Source organism: Bison bison, unplaced genomic scaffold (assembly GCF_000754665.1).
Source record: "Bison bison bison isolate TAMUID 2011002044 unplaced genomic scaffold, Bison_UMD1.0 scf7180017864213, whole genome shotgun sequence".
Taxonomy (NCBI): domain Eukaryota; kingdom Metazoa; phylum Chordata; class Mammalia; order Artiodactyla; family Bovidae; genus Bison; species Bison bison.
In genome coordinates, this window is record NW_011494785.1 from 8644407 (window position 1) to 8668193 (window position 23787).

The following is a 23787-nucleotide window of genomic DNA, read 5'->3' on the forward strand; positions in this document are numbered from 1 at the left end:
TAACTGTTGTTCCTGATCTGCATACAGGTTTCTCAAGAGGCAGGTCAGGTGGTCTGGTATTCCCATCTCTTTCAGAATTTCCCACAGTTTATTGTGATCCACACAGTCAAAGGCTTTGGAATAGTGAATAAAGCAGAAATAGATGTTTTTCTGGAACTCTCTTGCTTTTTCCAGCAGATGTTGGCAATTTGATCTCTGGTTCCTCTGCCTTTTCTAAAACCAGCTATTATAAATCTACCCAAATCCTATACCTAAACTCCAGTGCTTTAATCAATGAATGAAGACCTGTTCCATATGGGCCATATATGGGAAAAAAATGTTAGCATTTAAAGTGATTCCTAGACTCTTTAATATTTGTATTTCATATCTTTTCTCCACATTTGTATTTCTCAGAAGTTACAACCTGTAAAATTACAAACAGCCTATCTGACCCTGTATCTGGGGTGTGTTACACAGAGCTAGTTATACAGGACTTCCCTGGTGGATCAGGTGGTAAAGAATCTGCCTGCAATGCGGGAGACCCAGGTTCAATGCCTAGGTTGGGAAGATCTACTGGAGAAGGAAATGGCAACACACTCCAGTATTTTTGCCTGGAAAATTCCATGGATGGAGGAGCCGGGCAGGCTACAGTCCAAAGGGTCGCAAAGAGGTGAACACAACTGAGCAACTAACACTTTCAGTTTCACACAGAGCTAGGTTTACTGCAAGTTTAGTTATATTCTGGCTCAGTTGGGCTTGGAGCATTCTAGAATCTCTAAAATCACTTGCTGCCTCCATTTTGGCCTAATATGGCCAAATGGTCTGTGACATTTCATATCCAGGTCAACAAATCCTACACTTCTCCCAAAGATTATTTCAAGGCTCCTTTCTATGTGAAACCTTCCTCTGCTGCTGCTGCTGCTAAGTCGCTTCAGTCGTGTCCGACTCTGTGCAACCCCATAGACAGCAGCTCACCGTCCTGGGATTCTCCAGGCAAGAACACTGGAGTGGGTTGCCATTTCCTTCTCCAATGCAGGAAAGTGAAAAGTGAAAGTGAAGTCGCTCAGTCGTGTCCGACCCTCAGCGACCCCATGGACTGCAGCCCACCAGGCTCCTCCGTCCATAGGATTTTCCAGGCAAGAGTACTGGAGTGGGGTGCCATTGCCTTCTCCAGAAACCTTCCTCAACTGCCTTCAAATATTGTACATTTCCTGCTCATCTGAATCTTAAAACATCTGCATTTATTGATAGTTTCACACATTTATTATGTATGCTTAATAGTTTCCTAGTTTTGAAGGTAATGGCTCATTTATTCATTTACTCAGTCTTCCAACTTTTATAAAAATATGTGAAAGCCACTGTCTTAGATGATAAAGGTATAATAGGTAAGTTAAGTTCCTATTCCAAATCTGAAGAACACAGATTGACAGAGGACTACAGAATAAGAAGGCAAAATATACTTTTGACTGAATAACTCAGTAATAACAACAGAAGGGAGGAAGGTTTTTAACTGTTTATAATTATGATGTAAATAGGCTCTGAATGGTAAAGAGGTGATGTTTAAAACTGCATTTTCAAGAAAGGACCAATTAAACTTTAGAGTTATGCTAGGTATAAGGGTCAACCAGCTCTTCGGATGGATAGGAAGGGGCTTAGACTCAAACAGAAATAGATAACAACTCTATAAAGAAGTATGGCTTTGTTTTATGAAAAAGTAGAGTGAGCAGAGGAAGAAGTAAAAGGTATTATGTAGAAGGAAAATGACCATGGAAATTAATTTATTGATACGTAAATAGGGACAACCATGAAATAGTCAATTCCATTCATTTTCTGAGGAGGAGTTAAGTGACATTAAGAGTGGACAAAGAACATCATTTAGTTTCAGGCATTAGGGCTGACTAGAAGTTTCAGGAAATATAGAGAGAGGACCCTGTAAAGAAATTGATGTAACTAATATTGATGAGTCAAAGTTATTTTTCAGCAAAATACATGTATATTCAAAGTGCATAATGGAAATTTTTTAAATACTACTTCTATTTTTCCAGACCCCTTATTTTAAAGCACGCACTGGACAGAGTCCATTTAGAAACTTGGAATTTTTTTAATCTTTTACCTTTTTGTAGATCAGTCCAATTACAGCTGTCTTAATTTTTGCTGAAGTGAGCATTTTAAAACGCTGGTATTGCTGAAGGATCAGGGTTTGCAAAAAGACTACAACAAAAAGCGCCAAAGCATAGCCATAACCACTCCAGCCAAAATCCGGGCGTTGTTCACAGAAAAGGATCATTTGCCTGAAGGTCATATACAAATCGAGAAAAGGGAAGAAGTGTTAAACATCCAAAGTAATAAAATACATGTGTGAACTAAGTACTGTCAAAATGTTACACACACACACACACACACATTCTTGCCTGCTCTTTTTATCCACTTGCCCAATTTTGCATTCTCGCTCTCTCTATTTTTACTCAAGCTTTATATAAATAAGGCCAGATACAGGAGATCTGAGTTCTGTTCTAGGAGGAAACGGCAACCCACTCCAGTATTCTTGCCTGGCAAATCCTATTCACAGAGGAGCCTGGCAGGCTACAATCCATGGGGTCACAAAAGAATCAGACACGACTGAATGACTGAGCACACACTCACACACAGTCAACACTTAGTTTCTCAGGCTTCTGGGTAGAAAGGTATTTTCTAGTTTTCCTACAGTAATCTCATCAATATTGTACAGGAGGCAATGACCAAAACCATCCCAAAGACAAAGAAATTCCAGAAAGCGAAGTGGTTGTATGAAGAGGACTTACAAATAGCTGAGAAAAGAAGAGAAGCAAAAGGCAAAGGAGAAAAGGAAAGATATATCCACCTGAACACAGAGTCCCAGAGAATAGCATGGAGAGATAAGAAAGCCTTCTTAAGTGAATAGTGCAAAGAAATAGAGGAAAACAATAGAATGAGAAAGGTTAAAGATCTCTTCAAGAAAACTGGAGATACCAAGGGAATATTTCATGCAAAGATGGGCACAATAAAGGACAGAAATGGTATGGACATAACAGAAGCAGAAGATATTAAGAAGAGGTGGCAAGAATACACAGAAGAACTCTACAAAAAAAGTCTTAATGACCCAGATATCCATGATAGTGTGGTCACTTCCCTAAAGCCACCTCACTGGAAAAGACCCGGATGCTCGGAAGGATTGAGGGCAGGGCGAGAAGTGGGCGACAGAAGATGAGATGGTTGGATGGCATCACCAAGTCTGAGCAAATTCCAGGAGATAGTGAAAGACAAGGAAACTTGCATGCTGCGGTTCATGGGTTTGCAAAGATTCAGACATGACTTAGTGACTGAACAAAAACAAGGAAGCCCCTTAAAGACTCAGCATCCAGGGTACCCTCTTTCTAACACAGGCTGAAATTCCAAACTCTCAGAAAAAAAAGGAGGAATTCAGCATGGATCATGTATAAAACATGTATAAAACAGTCTGGCCACATCGAACCACTCTTATCAGCTAGGGTAAGTGAGAACCCTCCTGAAATTCAAGTTCTAATTGCCAGCCTGAGGCCAGCCATATAAACAGTCTTTCCAAAGGATGGCAGTCAGGTCTGTTAATTTAATTCTGCAGAAAATCTAATGCATATTTCAAATTTAGCAAATTGTACGCCTTACTCTTTTCTGAGCCTTCTGTATGTCAGTAAATGGTAACTCATTCATCTTGTGACAAACAAAAACTCTGAAGGCACCAGGACTCCTTTTTTCTTCTCTCAACCTACATTCAACTATCAAGGTATAATGTTGACTCTACTTTTAAAATAAAGCCAAAATCTAACTGCTTATCACCTTCATTGCCACAATCTTGAGGCTGCTATTGACTTTTGCCTGGATTATCATAGTTGGCTAGTAGCTGCTGCTTCTTCCACTCTTGCTCCTCTTTACTTCATTTTCTACATAGCTACTAGAGTGATTCCTATGAAACTGCAGTCTAATCATATCATTCTATGCTCACAATCTTCCAAAGGTTTCCTTTCTAACATGAAATGAAAGCCTGTATCATCACATTCTCTGCGTGTGTGCTGAATGTCTCAGCTGTGTCCAGCTCTTTGCAGTCCCATGGACTGCAGCCTGCCAGGCTCCTCTGTCTATGGAATTCTCCAGGAAAGAGTACTGGAGTGGATTGCCAATTCCTATTCCGGAGATCTTCTTGACCCAGGAATCGAACCCGAGTTTCCTGCATCTCCTGTATTACAGACAGATTCTTTATTGCTGAACCACTGGGGAAGCTCCCCTCACATTCTGTAAGGCCCAGCTAAAAATCTTTTTAGCTGCCCAAACTTTCTGACCTCAACCTTTTTGTCTCCCCATCCCCACAATGTCTCTATTTTTTTTTAATTGGAATATACTTGCTTTACAAGGTTGTGTTGGTTTATGCTTTGCAGCAACACAAATCAGCTATAAGTACACATTTATTAACCTCCCTCTTGAGCTTCCCTCCCAGCGCCCAATCCCATCCCTCTAGCTCATCACAGAGCTGAGCTCCCTGTGCTAAACAGCGGCTTTGCACTAGCTGTCTATGTTACATATGAAGGTGAAAGTGAAAGTTAAGTCACTCAACCGAGTCCGACTCTCTGCGACCCCATGGACTATAGCCCACCAGGCTCCTCCATCCACGGGATTCTCCAGGCAAGAATACTGGAGTGGGTTGCCATTTCCTTCTCCAGGGGATCTTCCGAACCCAGGGATCGAACCCAGGTCTCCGGCGTTGCAGGCAGACGCTTTAACCTCTGAGCCACCAGGGAAGCCACACATGTTACACAGGGTAGTGTGTATATCTGACCTCAGTCTTACCACTTTTCCTCTCAGCTTCCCTGCTCCACTCACTTGCCTCCTATGAGTCTTCAAAAATACCAAATATGCTGCTGCCTCATGGCTTTAGCCCTCTTTGTTCTTCCTATTTGCAACAGATATATCTCGGCTTCCTCCCTAACTTCATTCAGAACTGTGTTCAAGTTTCACCATTATAACCAATGTCTTCCCTAATCACCTCACAGAAAACAGCAACTTCCAGTCCCTCAGACCAGTATGCTGTGCCCCACTACCTCACCATACTGTTTTCCTTAGCAGTAATTACCTCTTAATAAAATTTATACTTATTCATTTATTGTTTATCTCTCCCTTCTAGGGGTCATCAGAGCAGGGACTTTTTGATTTTTGGTCAATCCCCATGGTCTACTTAGAACAGTTTGGCATATAGTAGGTGCTTAATAAATATGGGCGAAATATGTGCCTGGATGTGATTTGGGATCTGGCAACTCAGAATTAATTTTATTTTCATGAATTAAATTGTTCTTAAAAACTCCAACTTGAAAACATATTCAAAACAAAAAATATATAATAATTGGTTAATAAAAAAATCTTTCCTTGTACCCTTGGAGGCATACAATCAAAGACTCAGTTTTACTGTCTGCTCATGAATCCTTGCATATGGCCACTATTAGAAATAGAAATTACTTAGATAGTTTCTCTATGCTGCTGCTGCTAAGTTGCTTCAGTCGTGTTGGACTCTGTGCAACCCCAGAGATGGGAGCCCACCAGGTTCCCCAGTCCCTGGGATTCTCCAGGCAAGAACACTGGAGTGGGTTGCCATTTCCTTCTCCAAAGCATGAAAGTGAAAATTGAAAGTGAAGTCGCTCAGTCGTGTCCGACTCTTAGCGACCCCATGGACTGCAGCCTACCAGTTCAATTCCAAAAAGGTCACAGCAAAGAAAAATAGTAAAGGTATGTGTCATTTCATTTCCTAAACATATAAACTCAAGCCAGATTTCCCAGATTTGTGTTGTGACTCTTGTATTTTCTAGTTGTATGGTCTTAGGCAAATTACAGAGATTTCTTTGTTTCTACATTGTGCTAGTGGGTACAATATTACTTCCTACATTGTAGGATTGTTGTAAAGATTAGATTGGATAATTAATATAAAGATTTTAGAATAGTGCTTAATACATGGTTGTTTCAATAATTACTATATTATCATAATTCACATTCATATCACAAGCAAACTTAATGGAATGCTTGTATCTAAATAAAATCTGTAATATGAACCCACCCCACTCTTTTTTAGTACATTTTTAAAGTGAAACAGTAAACTTCCTTATCAAGTACTTGTGGGAAAGGGAAAAAAAAAACAACTTCAACTTACTTCATTATGAGTGGGCTAGTGAAGGACAAAACATCAGCCAATACTTTGAATAACGCAACCTGAATCAGGGCAAACTTAAAAGTGTTCCACAATGCCCGGAGTAGAGATGGCTTCCTGGTGTGTGCCTCTTTATGAAAAGATGACTACATAATTAAAGAAAACAAAAACAATGAGAAAAGAGAACAGAACTAATCCATAAAATATACATAATCATAAAATTAGTAATGTACTCCAAAGATGAAAAAGCAACATGAAAGGAATAAGTTCAATTAAACTTGAAAACAAGGTCCCTGTTATTGGTATAGAATGGTACCAAACCACATGGTGTTATTCATACCATGTGGCATAAACAGGAAAGGAAACCATTTTTTAAATCACTGTTGTGGGTTTTGAAACTGTTTCACTAATACAGTTTTTATCTTCAAATTATATTTTCTTTTTGAGAAGTCTAAAGACTATATACATACATTGTATATATATTCATGTGTGTATGTATGTGTGTGTGCATGAGGCTACATCTGAAGAGCCTACTCTTGCCCCCTATAAGTCTTAGCCTTGGCCACTATATGACTTACTTTGACCAATAGATATGATGCTCTGAGATATGGAAACTATCTTTGCTACAATGGATGAGGAAGGATACTGGTGAGAAGCCCCAAATTATATACATATAACACACTTGCTCCTGAGCTTTAAACAGATGCTGAATAATTTGATGACAGAAATTAGCTTTAATAACAGCTAGTATTGTTAGGGAAATGACATGTTTTATAACATATTTTCCATATTAATAATAGTATCTCATATTTGGAACAAGTTATGCAGTTAAGTACTAAGGATTTAATAGTTACCTTTACTTGTTGCCTCTCTTGAGTCCTTAAAACTTCCTTCCTCCACTGTTTCTCAAAGATGGGACACACAATATAGGAGGAATCACCTTCATTAAGTTCAAAAAGATCCTCTCTTTCCAAAGGTTTCTTATAGCCTAAAATAATTATTCTAAAAATGAAAGAGCAAGGAAAACAATTCATCAAAACCAACAATCGTTAAAACTAAACTGCATACATTCGTTTCACTTCTTGATTCATTTTATTGATCAGGTTGGACTCACTAGAATGTGTGTTTGAAAAATCACACAACTCTATCCTGAAGTTCAACAATATATAATAATCCTTTGTAGCTTTTAAAAGAGCTGTTTAGATATCCAATTATTCAGTGAAAACACTAATTGCATTTACTCACCTCATGTTGGAGACACCCACCTACTCTATTTCCCTTTACTGTTGTTTAGTTGCTTCAGTCATGTCCAACTCATTTGCAACCCCATGGACTGTAGCTCACCAGGCTCCTCTGTCCATGGAATTTCCCAGGCCAGAATCCTGAAGTGTGTTTCCATTTCCTTCTCCAGGGAATTCTTCAGACCCAGGGACTGAACGGCATCTCCTGCATTGGCAGGCTGATTCTTTACCACTGCTGCTGCTGCTGCTGCTGCTAAGTTGCTTCAGTCATGTCCAACTCTCTGCGACCCCATAGACGGCAGCCCACCAGGCTCCCCCGTCCCTGGGATTCTCCAGGCAAGAACACTGGAGTGGGTTGCCATTTCCTTCTCCAATGCATGAAAGTGAAAAGTGAAAGTGAAGTCGCTCAGTCGTGTCCGACTCTTAGTGACCCCATGAACTGCAGCCCACCAGGCTCCTCCATCCGTGGGATTTTCCAGGCAAGAGTACTGGAGTGGGGTGCCATTGTCTGTACCACTGAGCCACCAGCAAAACCCACTCTTACCTCCCTTGCTGCTGCTCCTGCTGCTGCGTCGCTTCAGTCGTGTCCGACTCTGTGTGACCCCATAGATGGCAGCCCACCAGGCTCTCCTGTCCCTGGGATTCTCCAGGCAAGAACACTGGAATGGGTTGCCATTTTCTTCTCCACTTACCTCCCTTACTGGAACTTAAATAGCTAATATTCACAGTAAGATATTCACGCCAAAACCCACATTTGATTTTTAAGCTTGTGTGAAAATAGAAATGAATCTGTCCTCTGCTGGGACTATATAGACCCTTTGACACTTGACTTCACAGAGTGTCCAAGTGGAGGACCTGTATCTGCTGCATAAACTTGGGTCTTGGTCACATATGACCTACTTGACCAATAGAACATGAGTCATTATCACAGAGCCGCTTTGGAGCTGAAGCCTTAAGATACTGTCAGCCTCTTAGTACTTCCACATTTCTTCACTCAAAGAGCTTGCTCCAGAGTACATTGTGAGTAATTATGCAAGAACAATAGGTCTAAACTGGGCTTGTCCCAGGAGAACTAAAGTGCATGGTCTAGTTATACCACAGACGTTATTGTTGCAGACAATGATTTATATTTACCTTACATCCCTTCCTTCTGCCTCATCATCTTCCTACTGACTAGAATTTGATATTTATTCAGTTGAAAATCTCTTGAACTCAGAGTAAGTCCATATTCCAACCATAGAGTTATGAACTATGATTGGTCTAAATCAGTCCCTGTAGTTCAGTTCAGTTGCTCAGTCATGTCCGACTCTTTTCGACCCCTGGACTACAGCACGCCAGGCCTCCCTGTCCATCACCAACTCCCAGCATTTACCCAAGCTCATGTTCATTGAGTTGGTGATGCCATCCAACCATCTCATCCTCTGTCATCCCCTTATCTTCCCACCTTCAATCTTTCCCAGCATCAGGGTCTTTTCCAATGAGTCAGTTCTTGGCATTAGGTGGCCAAAGTATTAGAGTTTCAGCTTCAACATCAGTCCTTTCAATGAATATTCAGGACTGATTTCCTTTAGGATGGACTGGCTGGATCTCCTTACAGTCCAAGGGACTCTCAAGAGTCTTCTCCAATACCAATTGAAGTTCTTCTCCAATTGATGTTCAAAACCATCAATTCTTCGGCGCTCAGCTTTCTTTACACTCCAACTCTCACATCCATACATGACCACTGGAAAAACCATAGCCTTGACTGGACGGACCTTTGTTAGCAAAGTAATGTGTCCCTGTAATCTCATTACTATTTGCTTGACATTAATAAGTCAGTTAAGGCTGTGGCTCAGACTGAAGAATCTGCCTGCAATGTGGGAGACCTGGGTTCAATCCCTGGGTTGGGAAGATCCCCTAGAAAAGGGAATGGCTACCACTCCAGTATTCTTGCCTGGAGAATTCCATGAACAGAGCCTATAATCCATGGGGTCGTAAAGAGTCGGACATGACTGCGTAACTAATATTTTCACTTCAAAGCTAAAATATCTATTAAAAAAATCTACTGAAGAGACCTCTCTATTTCAAAAGACGACACAAAACAGGGAGTCCCCTGATGTCCTAGTGGTTAGGATTCCAGGCTTTCACTACTGTGACCAGGTTCAACCCCTGATGGGGGAACTGAGATTCCCACCAGCCTCACAAAAAATTTTAAAAGTAAAAAGAAAAGGAGACACAAAACTTCAAAAGGAGAAAAATGTTTGCCTCCCTTTTCCTGAGCTTTTCTCCTTCCTCCCTGTACTGAAGACATGGTGGTCTGAAATGGAGAAGCCATCTTTGCCACCAAGGGTGAATAGCCAAATACTAAGGATGGAGTGGAAAGGTAGAAGAAGCCTGGATAGAAGAAGCAGGGTCAAGGCTGGTGTATTACCCAATAACATAAAAAAAATTTTTTTAATCTATCTGTTTAAGCTATTATTATTTGAGTATTCCGTTATGTGAAGCACTCCTGAGTCATATAGTTGAGATACACTCCGTTTTGAGCCTGATGACATGACTTGTTCAGTGAGAAATTAAACTTCCATTTAAACCCGGGCCTTCTGACTCTATAGATTCAGTTCTTTTCATTATAAAGTATATTAGTCCAAGTGACCATAACAAAGTATTACACTGCCCCAAACTGGAACTGCTTTCATTGTCATTGTTACTGAACAATCTGAATTGATTGACCCCAGAATGGATTTAAATCCCATGGTAACCAGTCTCCACGGGATTCAATTTCACTTTTATTACACACTACCTAATATCATATTACAATTCATATTTAACAAAAAAGCTTAAATGTACTAAGAAAGGACCTTTTGTAATCATGTTTCTGTTGGCTCAATATGCTGGACATTTTTCTGCAGTGCACTTTTAAAAACATATTAAGCAATAAACTACTTCAATGTCATATTAACTTATTCTATCCCATTCCACAAAATAAATATTCGTTTTCAAAATAAGATTGCATTGATTTTCACAAAAGCATTTTTAATAACATTTACTGCCTCAGCATTTTGAGGTAGAACTATGCAAAACTCAGCAGTTTTGGTTCATGGGGATAAGTGACCCCTGGCTTTCATGCTGAGTCTCCAAATAAAGAACCATCTAAAAGTGACACTTAAGCCGAATTGACTGTGGTGTACTTGGGCTCAGCTGTGACTTCCTTTTACCAGGTGTGTGCTTCTTCCACCTCTTTTGCTCTCTTCTGTGTCTAACTTTTACACATATGAATCCAGGAGAAGAGGAAGTGGTGCTTCTTTAAATCAATTCATAAAGCAGCTTTGGGGAAGCTTCTTGGACCAATAGTTGACCCTCCCAACAATGAAATGCACCAGATCCTACAAACTTGTGGACTTTAGTCCTTAAGCAATAATAAAGGTACATACAAGCATCTTGGTTTTTTATAGACTGATATACTTTTTTCAAAGGACAACTCTCTAAAGCATATAGAGCAATCATTTTTATTGGCTGTTAAACAGCAGGAACTCTAGGGACTGGTCACAGGTTTTTAAATGTGATATACACCAGTACTTACTTACCCAAAGGCATACAATGTCATTAAATGTAATATTTCCACTGTATATTCATTTTTGTTATGTTAGAGAGAATCTTGAGTGTATTTAACATTAACAAGTGTGCATAATATCTTATCCAACTGATAGTAATGGTAGTAGACCAGCGGCAGTTGGCTAACAGGGTGAGATGAAATATACATTTTGCAGATGAGTAATAATCGAAATACTTGGAAAGTATAGATATATGGCAGCACCGTCAATTTCATTATTGCTGTGCTGTGTGTGCTAAGTCACTTCAGTCGTGTCTTTTTTGCGACCCTATGGACTGCAGCCCATCAGGCTGCTCTGTCCAGGAGAGTCTGCAGGCAAGAATACTGGAATGGGTAGCCATTCCCTTCTCCAGGGGATAACTTTCTGACCCAGGGATTGAACCTGGGTCTCCCATATTGCAGGCAGATTCTTTACCATCTGAGCCACCAGGGAAGCCCTTATTATTGCTAATCATCTGTTTAAACATTTCTGGAAAGGGGTGATTATGTAATGGGAAAAGGCAAGGTGTCAGTTGGTACAAAAATCTTAGGATGAGACAAAGTCAGATAATGTACAAATTTTACTAATACATGAGGAAAAGGTAGGACAGATTGAATAGTGTATCCCCAGTTAAAATAATTCAATTGTGAACTATAAAAATTTTAACTAGATTTTTCCATGTATGTCAAGGGGATCATTCTATGACCATGATTATTATACACTGATGACAGATTATATTTGCTAATAAAACCTTCATAATTATTAATCATCAACATGATTTAGACAGCTACTGCCTTAGGAATTAAGGCTCATAAGCATATAATCTCCTAATCATTTGCATCATCTGAGCACATTTTAATCAAATTATTCATATAATTAGGGGAGCTTGAATTTGGCCTAGGAAATAATTTCTGACTTCATTCTGTAACTCAAAGAACAGATCTGAGAACACAATTAACCAGTGTCTTGAAAGAGACATTCTCTTAACAATAGCTATGATTCAGCTGCAATTGTTTCAGCACCAGATAAGCAACCACATTAGTTTAATGCCAATGATAGCTTCAGATAATGCATGCCATGAAAATATTTCCTATCTAGTTCCGACATGTGAGAGTTAAACAGAAAATAAATGAGATATTCAAAAAGTATAACTTATTGGTTGTTTGATCTAAAATATAGACTTCAAGATATTGAGTTGCTATATTTTAAATTCTGCTGTTTTATTTGATATTAAATTTAATTTCAGCTTCATACTCCATGCCTCCTAAAATTGTGTTTGTAATATTTAACATAAATGCATATTGTTTTCATTTGTCAAAATGCATATAGTTTGATAATAAAAGTTTTTAAAGTACATTTACTTAAAATTATTTGCATCATTTAAATTCTGTTAGCTTGTGACTTAAAAACGACAGTCTGAAAATTTTAAAGCCAGTGTAGACATCACTCTTATTCTCAATTCATGGATGAGACAGAACTCAGGTTTGAAAAACATATCTAAACATACACAAATTTGAAAAACCAAAATCATTAACTGTAAATAGTCCACATTTACATAGTTTCCATTTAAACTTTATTTTTTCTAGTGCATAATTTAATATAGCATATTGTCATAAAATTTCTGCAATCCTCTTTAAGTGATTCATAGATTTGTATAACTTAGAATTTTTGTCATAATTCAACATCTGCCCAATTATTTGCTTATCAAGTATATCAGTTTTCTACTTCAACAACTTTTATAAAGATCACCAATAATTTTTACGTTGCCAAATTCAATGGAGAGTGTTCATTTCTTACTTTAATTTTCAGTATTTGGTCCTATTGGTCACTTAACTTTTTTTCCTTTTTTGACAGTTTCCCTAGTTTCCAATCACACTGTTTCTTTGGTTTGTCTGTTACATTCTGAATACTTAGCTTCCTTTGTAGACTCTCCCTCCTCTTACTGTTTAAATACTGAGGATTCCCAATACACTGCTTGTTAAATAGATTCTCCTACTTGATTTCAATGACGTTCATGACTACAGATCTACAGTCATTGAGCCTCAAATCCACAACTGTAAGCCTAAGATCTACATCTCCAACACGTGTAAGTTTTTTTTTAATGGGGATGAGTCAGGCACCAGAAATTGAAACTTTGCTAAACTGAATTCACAAATTTTCACAATATCTGAAACTCTCAGTTATCTGACCCAGAAACCCAACGTTATTCAACGCTTTCCCCAGTTCTTCAATCTCCTCTTTCAATCAACTCTTTCTCTTAAATGTATTCCTTCCTGTTCATCATCTTTATCATTATTATGGTTCAGGTGGTAATCATAAATCTACCAAGATATCCAAAGAGCCTCCTAACCAGTCTCTCTCCATTTTCATCTCTTACATGTATCCACAGAATTGAACAGGTGATTTTCTGAAGTGCAAATCATATGTCACTCTCTGTTTAAAATCCTTCAGGGGCTTCTCACTATCTTCAGGATATCCTAGAGAACTCTTACTGATCTGTCCTTTCAACCTGATCTCTTGACATACCAATGTGGAAGGGTCAGTTCTCCCCTACCTCCATGATTTGTATATGGTGTTTGCTCAACTGGGAATGCCACTTTGGCTCACCCCTATACTTTTTAAATGTTGGGTTAAGGCATTAATCACTTGTGAAACATTCCCAATTGTGCAGACTTGGTTAAATGACATTTCTGAAAATTGTGTTTCTCCATCATGCTTAGACTGCCTTTTTGTGTAATTGATAGTGTACTTTTTAATCTTTTTAATTCTATTATGAATTCCTGGAAGACAAGATCTAGATCATTTATCTCTGCATTTTTAAAGGTTAGCATAATGTAGGACATCTAGCATGCAAAAAACTTTTTTTTTAAAGCATTCATCTACTCTTAAAAACACATTGGGTTAGCCAAAAAGTTCATTCGGATTTTTCCATACTATCTTACAGAAAAATCCAAATGAACTTTTTGCCTAACCTAATATTTGTAGATCAAATTGGGCAATTTTGTTTCTACCAACTATAGAGCAAGGGGCATTAAGTTAGAATGATACATTTAGTTTCACATTATCATAAACTTTCTGTTATAGGAGAAAACATAAAGTTGTTGAATGTATAAAATTAGAAAAAATGAACTCTTCTCATTCAATATGATTTAATTCTTGTGTTAAAGCCCTCATCACATATTATAAATTATTCTGTAAGATAAACCACATTATATGCCTTACAAAATGATGTCTGTGTGTTTTAATAGGAGTATAAATAATTATAAATGAGAAACTTTTCAGCAAAAAGCACAATAGGTGGCTCAGATGGTAAGGAATCTGCCTGCAAGGCCAGAGACCTGGGTTTGATCCCTGGGTCAGGAAATCCTCTGAAGAAGGAAATGGCAACCCACTCCAATATTCTTGCTATTTCCTTCTCCAGAGGATTTCCTGATTCAGGGATCAAATCCAGGTCTCCTGCATTGCAGGTAGATTCCTTACCATCTGAGCAACCCACTGCAGTATTCTTGAGTTTCCCTTGTAGCTCAGTCAATAAAGAATCTGGCTGCAATGCAGGAGACCTGGGTTTGAGTCCTGGGTCGGGAAGATTCCCTGGAGAAGGAAATGCCAACCCATTCCAGTATTGCCTGGAGAATCCCATGGACAGAGGAGCCTGGTAGGTTCTCAGTCCATGAGATCACAAGAGTTGGACATGACTTAGAGACTAAACCACCACCACTGGTATTCTTGCCTGGAGAATTCTATGGATAGAGGAACCTGGTGAGATACAGTCCATGGGGTCGCAAGAGTCACACACGACTGAGTGACTAATGCTGCACTACATAGATAAGTATAAATGAGAGCATTTCCAGTAAAAAGTAAAATAACAAAACAGAACAAAGAAAGCTTGAAACGTGAACTCAAACTCACCTCTAACATCAGGTCAGTCTGCTCCTCCTACCTAGGTACCTCCTATTTGGATATCAAGCCTACCTGGCTTCCCTCTCCTTGAGCCTCAAATGTCCTCTCTGTAAATGCCTATCTCATAGGGGAAAATTACATGAAATAAAATATATAAAATGGGTAAAAGTAAATAGCAGATACATGATGATTAAACATATATGTGTATATACACGTCTGCTGCTGCTGCTTAGTCGCTTCAGACGTGTCCAATTGTGTGTGGCCCCATGGACTGTAGCCCACCAGGCTCCTCTGTCCATGCAATTCTCCAGTCAAGAGTACTAGAGTGGGTTGCTATGCCCTCCTCCAGGAGATCTTGCCAACCCAGGGATTGAACCCAGGTCTCTTGCACTGCAGGCAGATTCTATACCACTGAGCCACCAGGGAAGCCCCATGTATATGTACATATATATGCATATGTATAAAATATGTATATGTATATGTATATGTTGGAGAAGGCAATGGCACCCGACTCCAGTACTCTTGCCTGGAAAATCCCATGGACGGAGGAGACTGGTAGGCTGCAGTCCATGGAGTCACTAAGAGTCGGACATGACTGAGCAACTTCACTTTCACTTTTCACTTTCATACATTGGAGCAGGAAATGGCAACCCACTCCAGTGTTCTTGCCTGGAGACTCCCAGGGATGGGGCAGCCTGGTGGGCTGCCGTCTATGGGGTCGCACAGAGTCGGACACGACTAAAGCGACTTAGCAGATGTATATGTATATGTTCATTTTCACTTCCTAGTGCTAACAGAGATAGAAATAGTATAAATGGGCAGCCATATTGCAGGAGTATTAACAGTCCTATCTGTGGACCTAATTTGTATGTTACTATTTGTGATATTTTTGGAATAAATCACATGAGAAGAAAACCTTTGCAAAGTTATTTTGTAAAAATATACATGCTTAGATTAAAGGAATAACATGTAAGTGTCATTTCACTCAGAATTTTCTCAATGTGTTACACTACAGATAAATTAGTAAAATTCTTACCTACTAAACCAGGAATAGGTCATCTTACTGAAGAATGAAGCACTTTTCTCTGGACTGCATCTCTAAAATAAATAAATAAATAACAGCTAGTGTATGAAGAAAATGCCTTTATTTTACATTTGAAATATCTTTGTCAGCAAGTGGAAAGTAAACATGAAATAATTTATATTTCAGCTATGTTGATAACATAATCTTTAATTAATACAATTAAGATATCCTTGGACAATGCATTAGAGGAAAATTAAGATTTCTTCTAATATTATGGCTTTTACATAGCAAGAAACCATGTAGAAAAGGAAAACTATTCCTAAATTTTCTATTATTTCTTCTTTTTCTCTCTGTGCCTCTCTATATATGAATAACCACACATGTATATATATATAGCCTCTCAAACTAAAATGACTGTGTATATATGTATGTATATACATGCATATATAAATACATAATTTAGCTTACATATATGCACAATAAAAGCTAAATTTAAAATATTATTTGCTAAGTGAAAAACAGTTTTATCTTTCTTCTGATAAGTAGGAAAACAATAGACTATAATAGGCATTTGGTTTACTCACTTCTGTGTAAATGTTTAGTTACATAATTTGTATAAATGCATATATACATACATAATTATATATTATCACAATTATATATTATTTGGGAAGATTTATAGTATTTCCATAATTCTCTTTCCATTGACCTGATAAATTTGACCAAAAGAAGAGGGGTTTAAAAGAGAAGGTCTCAGAGGCAATATTCTTACATTTTTTTAAGGTCAGCATCAATCTCTATTTTTACAAAGTTACACTAACCACAAAATTAAATTTCATTGTTAGAAACTGTCCCATATTTAACAATTTTGCATTAATCCTCTCTAATCCAGTTCTGATTCCATATTTACAAACTGTTTACCACATTAAAAAAAATTCTTATTCTCGAAGAATGAAACAATATTTCATCCTGAACAGCAAAATATTCTTGGAGTAGGAAATGGCAACCTACTCCCGTATCCTTGCCTGGGAAATCCCATGGACAGAGGAGCTTGGTGGGCTACAGTCCATGGGGTCACAAAAAGTCAGAGAAGACTTAGCGACTAAAGAATCCGCCTGCAATGCAGGAGACCCCAGATTGATTCCTGGGTTGGGAAGATCCACTGGAGAAGAGATAGGCTACTCACTCCAGTATTCTTGGACTTCCCTGTTGGCTCAGACAGTAAAGAATCCATCTGCAATGTTGGAGACCTGGATCCGATCCTTGGGTTTGAAAGATCCCCTGGAGAAGGGAACAGCTACCCACTCCAGTATTCTTGCCTGGAGAATTCCATGGATAGAGGAACCTGGCAGGCCACAGTCCATGGGGTTGCAAAATGTGGGAGACAACTGAGAGATTTTCATTCTTCACAGCAAAATATTCTGATTAAAAATAAGAAAGCACTCATTCCAAATCTGTTCTCTGAGTTATAGCAAATGATACACTATAAATCATTGCATATATATGTGTGTGTGTGTGTATATATATACATATATATATGAAGAAGGAAATGGCAACCCACTCCAGCATTCTTGCTTGGAAAATCCCATGGACAGAGGAGCCTGGCAGGTTATAATCCATGGGATCGCAAAGAGTCAGATACAACTTGTCGACTAAACAACAACTATATATATATATATATAGTTGACCCTTGAAGAACATGGTTTGAACTGCATGGGTCCACTTATATTTGGACTTTTTTTTCTTACCACACAATCATGGATTGGTTGAACCTATGGATGAGGAACTTTAGATATGGAGGAACCACATATATGGAATGAGCACGTGTGTGTGCTCAGTCGTGTCTGGTTCTTTGCAACCCCATGGACTGTAGCCCTCTAGGCTCCTCTGTCCATGGGACTTCCCTGGCAAGAATACTGGAGTGGGTTGACATTTCTTTATCCAGGGGAACTTCCTGACCCAGGGACCAAACCTGCATCTCCTGTGTCTCTTGCACTGACAGACGAATTCTTTACCACTGAGACACCTGGGAATCCCACATACGTGAAAGGCTGACTATAAATTACATGCAGATTTTTTAGTTTGAGGAGATTTGGCACCTTTAACCTCTGTTATTCAAGGGTCAACTGTATTTTAACAAATTGCTATATATCCTTACACTGTTGTTTCAAGAAATAAATGCTATGACACATGTAAAACATTTATCACACGGTGGCCCAAAACAACCATGCCAAGAAGTGAATGATGATGTTGTCATAAATCTTGCTATCAAACACATTATTTGGAAAATTAGTACATATATCAGTGAGGAGAATGTGTGAAAACTCTCTGATTAACTCAGTGGTCACATTTTATTTTATAGGGAGTTGCCAATTTGATAATTGGCCACCAATGTGAAGATCATATTCACATCAAAAATACACATATTTCTGTGCCCAAATGCAAATGGCTGCAAATACTTTGCAGCTTTTCCCATCCAGAGACTGATTCTATTTCCCACTCCTTGAATCTGGGCTAGCATTGTTTCTTCTTTTGATTATGAGAATGCAACAGGAGTGATGTTAAGAGAACTCCAACTCTAAACTTCAAAAGGCTTGCTATGCTTGGAACCCTGAGTGCACCATGTGACTGAGCCCAAGTTAGCCTCCCGGAGGGAGGCTACATGGAGTAGAAATGACGTTCTCATCTGACAGCCCATCATCCTGACCAACAGCTTGAAGACTGCCCAACATACGAGGACATTGGTCTTACATTATCCAGCCACCAGCCAACTCTCCAGCTGACAGTACATGTCTGAAAGAGCTCAGCAGAGATTGGCCAAGCTAACCCAATTGAGGTCATGATCCAGCTGGGCCAGGGAATCATCAGCTAAATAAAAAAATTTCAGGGCCAAAGTCTTGCAGAGCTAGTAGACAAGGTTACTTTAGCAGGCCAAGGACCGGGTATTTGACATCTGCTCTAGGTCCACTTTTCATGTGAAAGCATCTTATACAAGGTTCTTTGAGTACTCTGGTAAATAAACAGCCTCATTAGATGAAGGCCAGGCATCTTATACTGAAGTTATTACAGTGAATTCCAAGCATATTTACCTTCCAGAAGAAATATCAGGCAGGCAAAATATCTAGTAGAGGTAATTAAATCTTAACAAGTACCAGGCTGGGAGGGATTGGGGGCAGGAGGAGAAGGGGACGACAGAGGATGAGACGGCTGGATGGCATCACTGACTCGATGGATGTGAGTCTGAATGAACTCTGGGAGTTAGTGATGGACAAGGAGGCCTGGCGTGCTGTGATTCATGGGGTCGCAAAGAGTCAGACACGACTGAGCGACTGAACTGAACTGAACTGTACTGAAGTACCAAGAATGTACACATAGCTTCTCAGTAAATAATTACTGAATTCATAGCATGGGTCTCACTGAGTATATTATCAACATATTGCTGAAAGCAACATCTGTGTTGAAAACAAGGATATGACAATTCTGTGAGTTTCCTTCAGTGTTTGAATTCACTCCCATCCTCTCCACTGGACATTCTGTAGTCCTTGCAACTCACCTGTTCTCGCTGACACCACTTCCTCTGCAGACCTGATATCAAATGATTTCTCATTTCTTTTATCTTCCCAAGCCTATTAAAGGCTTTTGTTTTCTAAAAAGCCTGTTTTCCTTTTATTATCTTTGTACTTATCTAGCACTGGGTATATACTAGGCATCCTGTGAACGTGCCTTAATATTAATGCGGTGCTGCTGGCAGTGCTAAGTCACTTAAGTCATGTCTGACTCTGTGCCACCCCATTGACTGTAGCCCACCAGGCTCCTCTGTCCATGAGATTCTCCAGGCAAGAATACTGGAGTGGGTTGCCATTCCCTCCTCCAGGAGGTCTTATGGGCAATTTTCATTTGGATGGTGATCCTATTATTTTTGTATTGTGATGGAGGAGCAGGAAGGTTAGCCCACAGCATAACCTGGGTCCAGGATTTAATGAAACATGTTGCTGGCGATCTTCTTTGGGTTCAACCTTTAGATGTAGCCTCCTGAGGATGTGGTTTGTGTGACTGCTACTGTTAATAATATCTAATAACCCCTAACTTCAGGAACTTCCTTTGTGGGTATTAGAGAATGATCCTGGGAAGAGTGAAGGAAGATATGGAAAAATGCCTATACAGGAAGTCTTACAGAGAAGGAAAACCATCTAGAAAGCAAAAGGGATTTATGCTTTTTAGAACTTAGGCTTTTCAATAGCTTATTATGTGTCAGATTCTATTGTAAATATATGTATTATTAAATATAATGTGTCTTAGTGGTGGGAATATTTTTGTCAACCCAATTTTACAGAAGAGAAAACAAAGGCCCAGAGTTTAAAAAATAAACTTGGCCAAGGTCCTCCAACTGAGAAGCATAAGACATTGAACTGAACCCAGTAAGTTCATTCTATTTTCAGGTCATAATTCTACACCCTCAGCTCTACCCGTTACATGCTGTTACTGTCTGCTGCTACTTAGAAACCCCTTTCTTCTTGTCCACTTCCTTGTACTTCACTTCTGGTTAAATCTTACTTGTGCTTGAATCATCTGGAGGATGTATTACCATTAGTGATTCCTCTCCTCTCATCCCTACCTCCAAGTCTCAATTTCTTGTTCTGGGTTACCAAGGCAAACTCAACAAATTCCTTACGTGAGATGTAAAGGCTCTTCAGACTTGTCCTCCTTGAACTTACCCTCACTCTTACCTGACTATCCAATAATTTGCCTACAGGTACTTTTTCCTTCCAAACCTATCTTCTCTGGAGGGTAGAAAACACTATGCTTCAGTTCAGTTCAGTTCAGTCGCTCAGTCATGTCTGACTCTTTGCAACCCCATGGACTGCAGCACGCCAGGCCTCCCTGTCCATCATCAGTTCCCGGAGTTTACTCAAACTCATGTTCATTGAGTCGGTGATGCCATCCAATCATCTCATCCTCTGTCATCCCCTTCTCTTCCCACCTTCAATCTTTCCCAGCATCAGGGTCTTTTCCAATGAGTCAGTTCTTCACATCAGGTGGCCGAAGTACTGGAGTTTCAGCTTCAACATCAGTCCTTCCAATGAATGTTCAGGACTGATTTCCTTTAGGATGGACTGGTTGGATCTCCTTGCAGTCCAAGGGACTCTCAAGAGTCTTTTCCAACACCACAGTTTAAAAACATCAATTCTTCGGTGCTCAGCTTTCTTTATAGTCCAACTCTCACATCCATACATGACTACTTGAAAAACCATAGCTGTGACTAGATGGACCTTTGTTAGCAAAGTAATGTCTCTGCTCTTTAATACTTCCAGGGTCCAGCTCATAAAATGTTTTACATGAATAAATATGTGAATGAATTAATGCTAATCACCACCAATACAATTTTTAAGAGGTTTTCTATTTATACGTCACTATGCCAGTCCTAGAAACTCAATCAGAAAGTCATGTTCTTGGCTTATAGGTAAGGCTGGGATTTTTATCTGAGCTCTACTATGCCAAAAATACAGTCTAAGTAGTAAAATATAACCATACAAGGTTTTCAACATGCCTGAAAGCCATCAACTTAAAAAAACAAAAAAACTTGGTGTCATAGAAGTAACAAACAGAAAATGCTATTTAAATTAGTATTTTCAACCTTTTCTAAATGGATTCTTGGTCCAGAAAGCTATTGATGTTGAGTAACACCTGATGCAAAGACCTGACTCATTTGAAAAGATCCTGATGTTGGGAAAGATTGAAGGCAGGAGGAGAAGGGGATGACAGAGGATGAGATGGTTAGATGGCATCACTGACTCAATAGACATGAGTTTGGGTAAACTCTGGGAGTTGGTGATAGACAGGGGGGCCTGGCGTGCTGCAGTCCATGGGGTTGCAAAGAGTCAGACATGACTGAGCGACTGAACTGAACTGAATAGCCAAGGAAATAAACATAGTTGGAATCTTAAAGGAAGAGTCCACTTGAATTTGGAGTGAAGAAATTGTTTGAGTTTATAATTTCCCACCACACCTGTTTGTAGTTCACTGCCTTTGGCCACCTTTGAGGTTAGACTCATGATGTTAAACCAGTTTGCCTGACTAAGCCTGACATGTCTCAAGTTAAACAAACAAACAAACAAACTGAAAGGTATATTGTCCTAGTGGAGCTCTTGCACATTTTAAGGGACTTATTCAATTCCTATACTTTATAGATTTAAAAAGAGTACATATAATTTGTCCTACTTTTAAATAAACTTATAGTTTCATATGTAATTAATAGACTCTTATTTATTTGACATTTTAAGTTACTAACAAAAGCCAGGATGAGAACAAGATCCTCTGAATCTGAAATTTTTTTTCTTCCTTTTTAAGTACTACAGATCTAAGTGTGTTAGGCCTATTTCTAAGACCTATCTTGTGTAGTGATGAGAAGTAAAACAAGTAAGATATTTTTAGGAAATCGGACTTCCCAGGTGGGGCTAGTGGTAAAGAACCAGCCTGCCAATGTAGGAGATGCAAGAGAGGTGGGTTCCATCCCTGGGTCGGGAAGCTCCCTTGGAGAAGGAAATGGCAACCCACTCCAGTATTCTTGCCTGGAGAATTCCATGGACAGAGGAGCCTTGCAGGTTACAGTCTATGGGGTCTCAAAGAGTCAGAGGACACGGCTGAAGCGGCTTAGTACACATGCCGGCATACAACAGCAGAGTTCACGGCACATGACTTCCACTGTAGAAGAAGCACGCGTTACCACAGCGTGGGGGTAGGGATAGGGTGCCCGGGGGAGCAAGGCACAGTCAAATGTCCGCAGTTTCTGGGTTTGCTCCAGGCTTCGGGTTCTCAATATCATGTCAGTTGACGGAGTTTATTTATCCCGGGTCTCTTCCTGGGGTTTTATTGGGCTCTATCACTGGTTGTAGAATTCCATCCCACCCTCTACTCCTGCAGCGGAAGCCAGGTCCATTCATTCTTTTCTCAAATACTTGTTTCTGTTTACTTATCCCTGCAAAGATGCCTCTTTCTCTCCTCCAGCAGCCACCTTGACTGAGATCTTGCTCGGTGAAGTTTCACACCATCCCATGGACAGATCTTAGCTCTTAAGACTGTGTGTGTGTGTGTGTGTGTGTGTGTGTGTGTGTGTGTATGTTTGACTACTACGTATACAGGCATCTAAGACATCAGTTCATGTTTCAGGGTCTGCACAGTCAGCTCTCCCCACTCCCCTTCGTCCCCAGATTGGCCGGAAAACCGCCCCGCCTCTCCCACCCCCACCAAAGAGCTCTACCTGCGCCTCGGTGACCCGCTGGTAGAAGCCGCTCGCGCCCCACCTCCCCAGGATGGAAAACATGGTCCACGCGGACTCCCGGCGACGGGAAGCGGAGAGAGGTCCGGGCTGTCAGCTCTGTTTCTGGGGGGACTGTCAATCGGCGTCTGTGAGGTGGAAGGACGCGAGCGCCCTGCCCGGGCGTGTCGGCAGTCGCCCAGCCCTTCCCCAGCCCTTCCCGCCCCCGCGCCTGGGAGGCGGCTGGAAAGAGGGAGGGGCCCGGTGGGAAGTGGGACCTTCCTTAGAATCCAAATAACTCTGCCTTTTGGGGGACTTGTACTGCACTCAGTAATTCTCACTCCTCAGTTTCCAGGGTTGCACTGTTAGAAAATGTGTCCCTTTATAATAGAAACTCAATGCTCTTTCCTCCCTGGGGTGACATTTATGTGTTTGCAAGCACAATGTTAATATCTGCCCCTTACAGAAAACTGTTAAGGAGAACAGGTCAGTAGAATTTTACAGAGAGAATTTAACTGCAAGGGCTTTAAGATTAGAAAATTAAAAAAAAAAAAAAAAAACTAATGAAATACTTCTCATAGTATTAAGAAACAATGACAGTATAGAGAATCTTAATTTTACTTTTCAAATTAATCATA

At 39.7% G+C, this 23787-nt stretch overlaps 1 protein-coding gene across 3 annotated transcripts in view; it reads right to left on the reverse strand.

The window, feature by feature from the left end:
- Positions 1–23356, reverse strand: part of LOC104992304 (multidrug resistance-associated protein 1-like) — a 98687-nt gene extending 75331 nt beyond the window's left edge. For all 3 annotated transcript variants that reach the window (XM_010845143.1, XM_010845142.1, XM_010845144.1), the window contains exons 1-5: positions 23153–23356; positions 15907–15968; positions 7015–7162; positions 6164–6306; positions 2093–2270 (exon numbers count right to left, since the gene is read on the reverse strand). In XM_010845143.1, coding sequence (XP_010843445.1) covers positions 2093–2270; positions 6164–6306; positions 7015–7162; positions 15907–15968; positions 23153–23215 — 594 coding nt within the window. In that variant the 5' untranslated portion in view covers positions 23216–23356. The remainder of the gene's footprint in view (positions 1–2092; positions 2271–6163; positions 6307–7014; positions 7163–15906; positions 15969–23152) is intronic.
- Between the last annotated feature and the right edge of the window lie 431 nt (positions 23357–23787).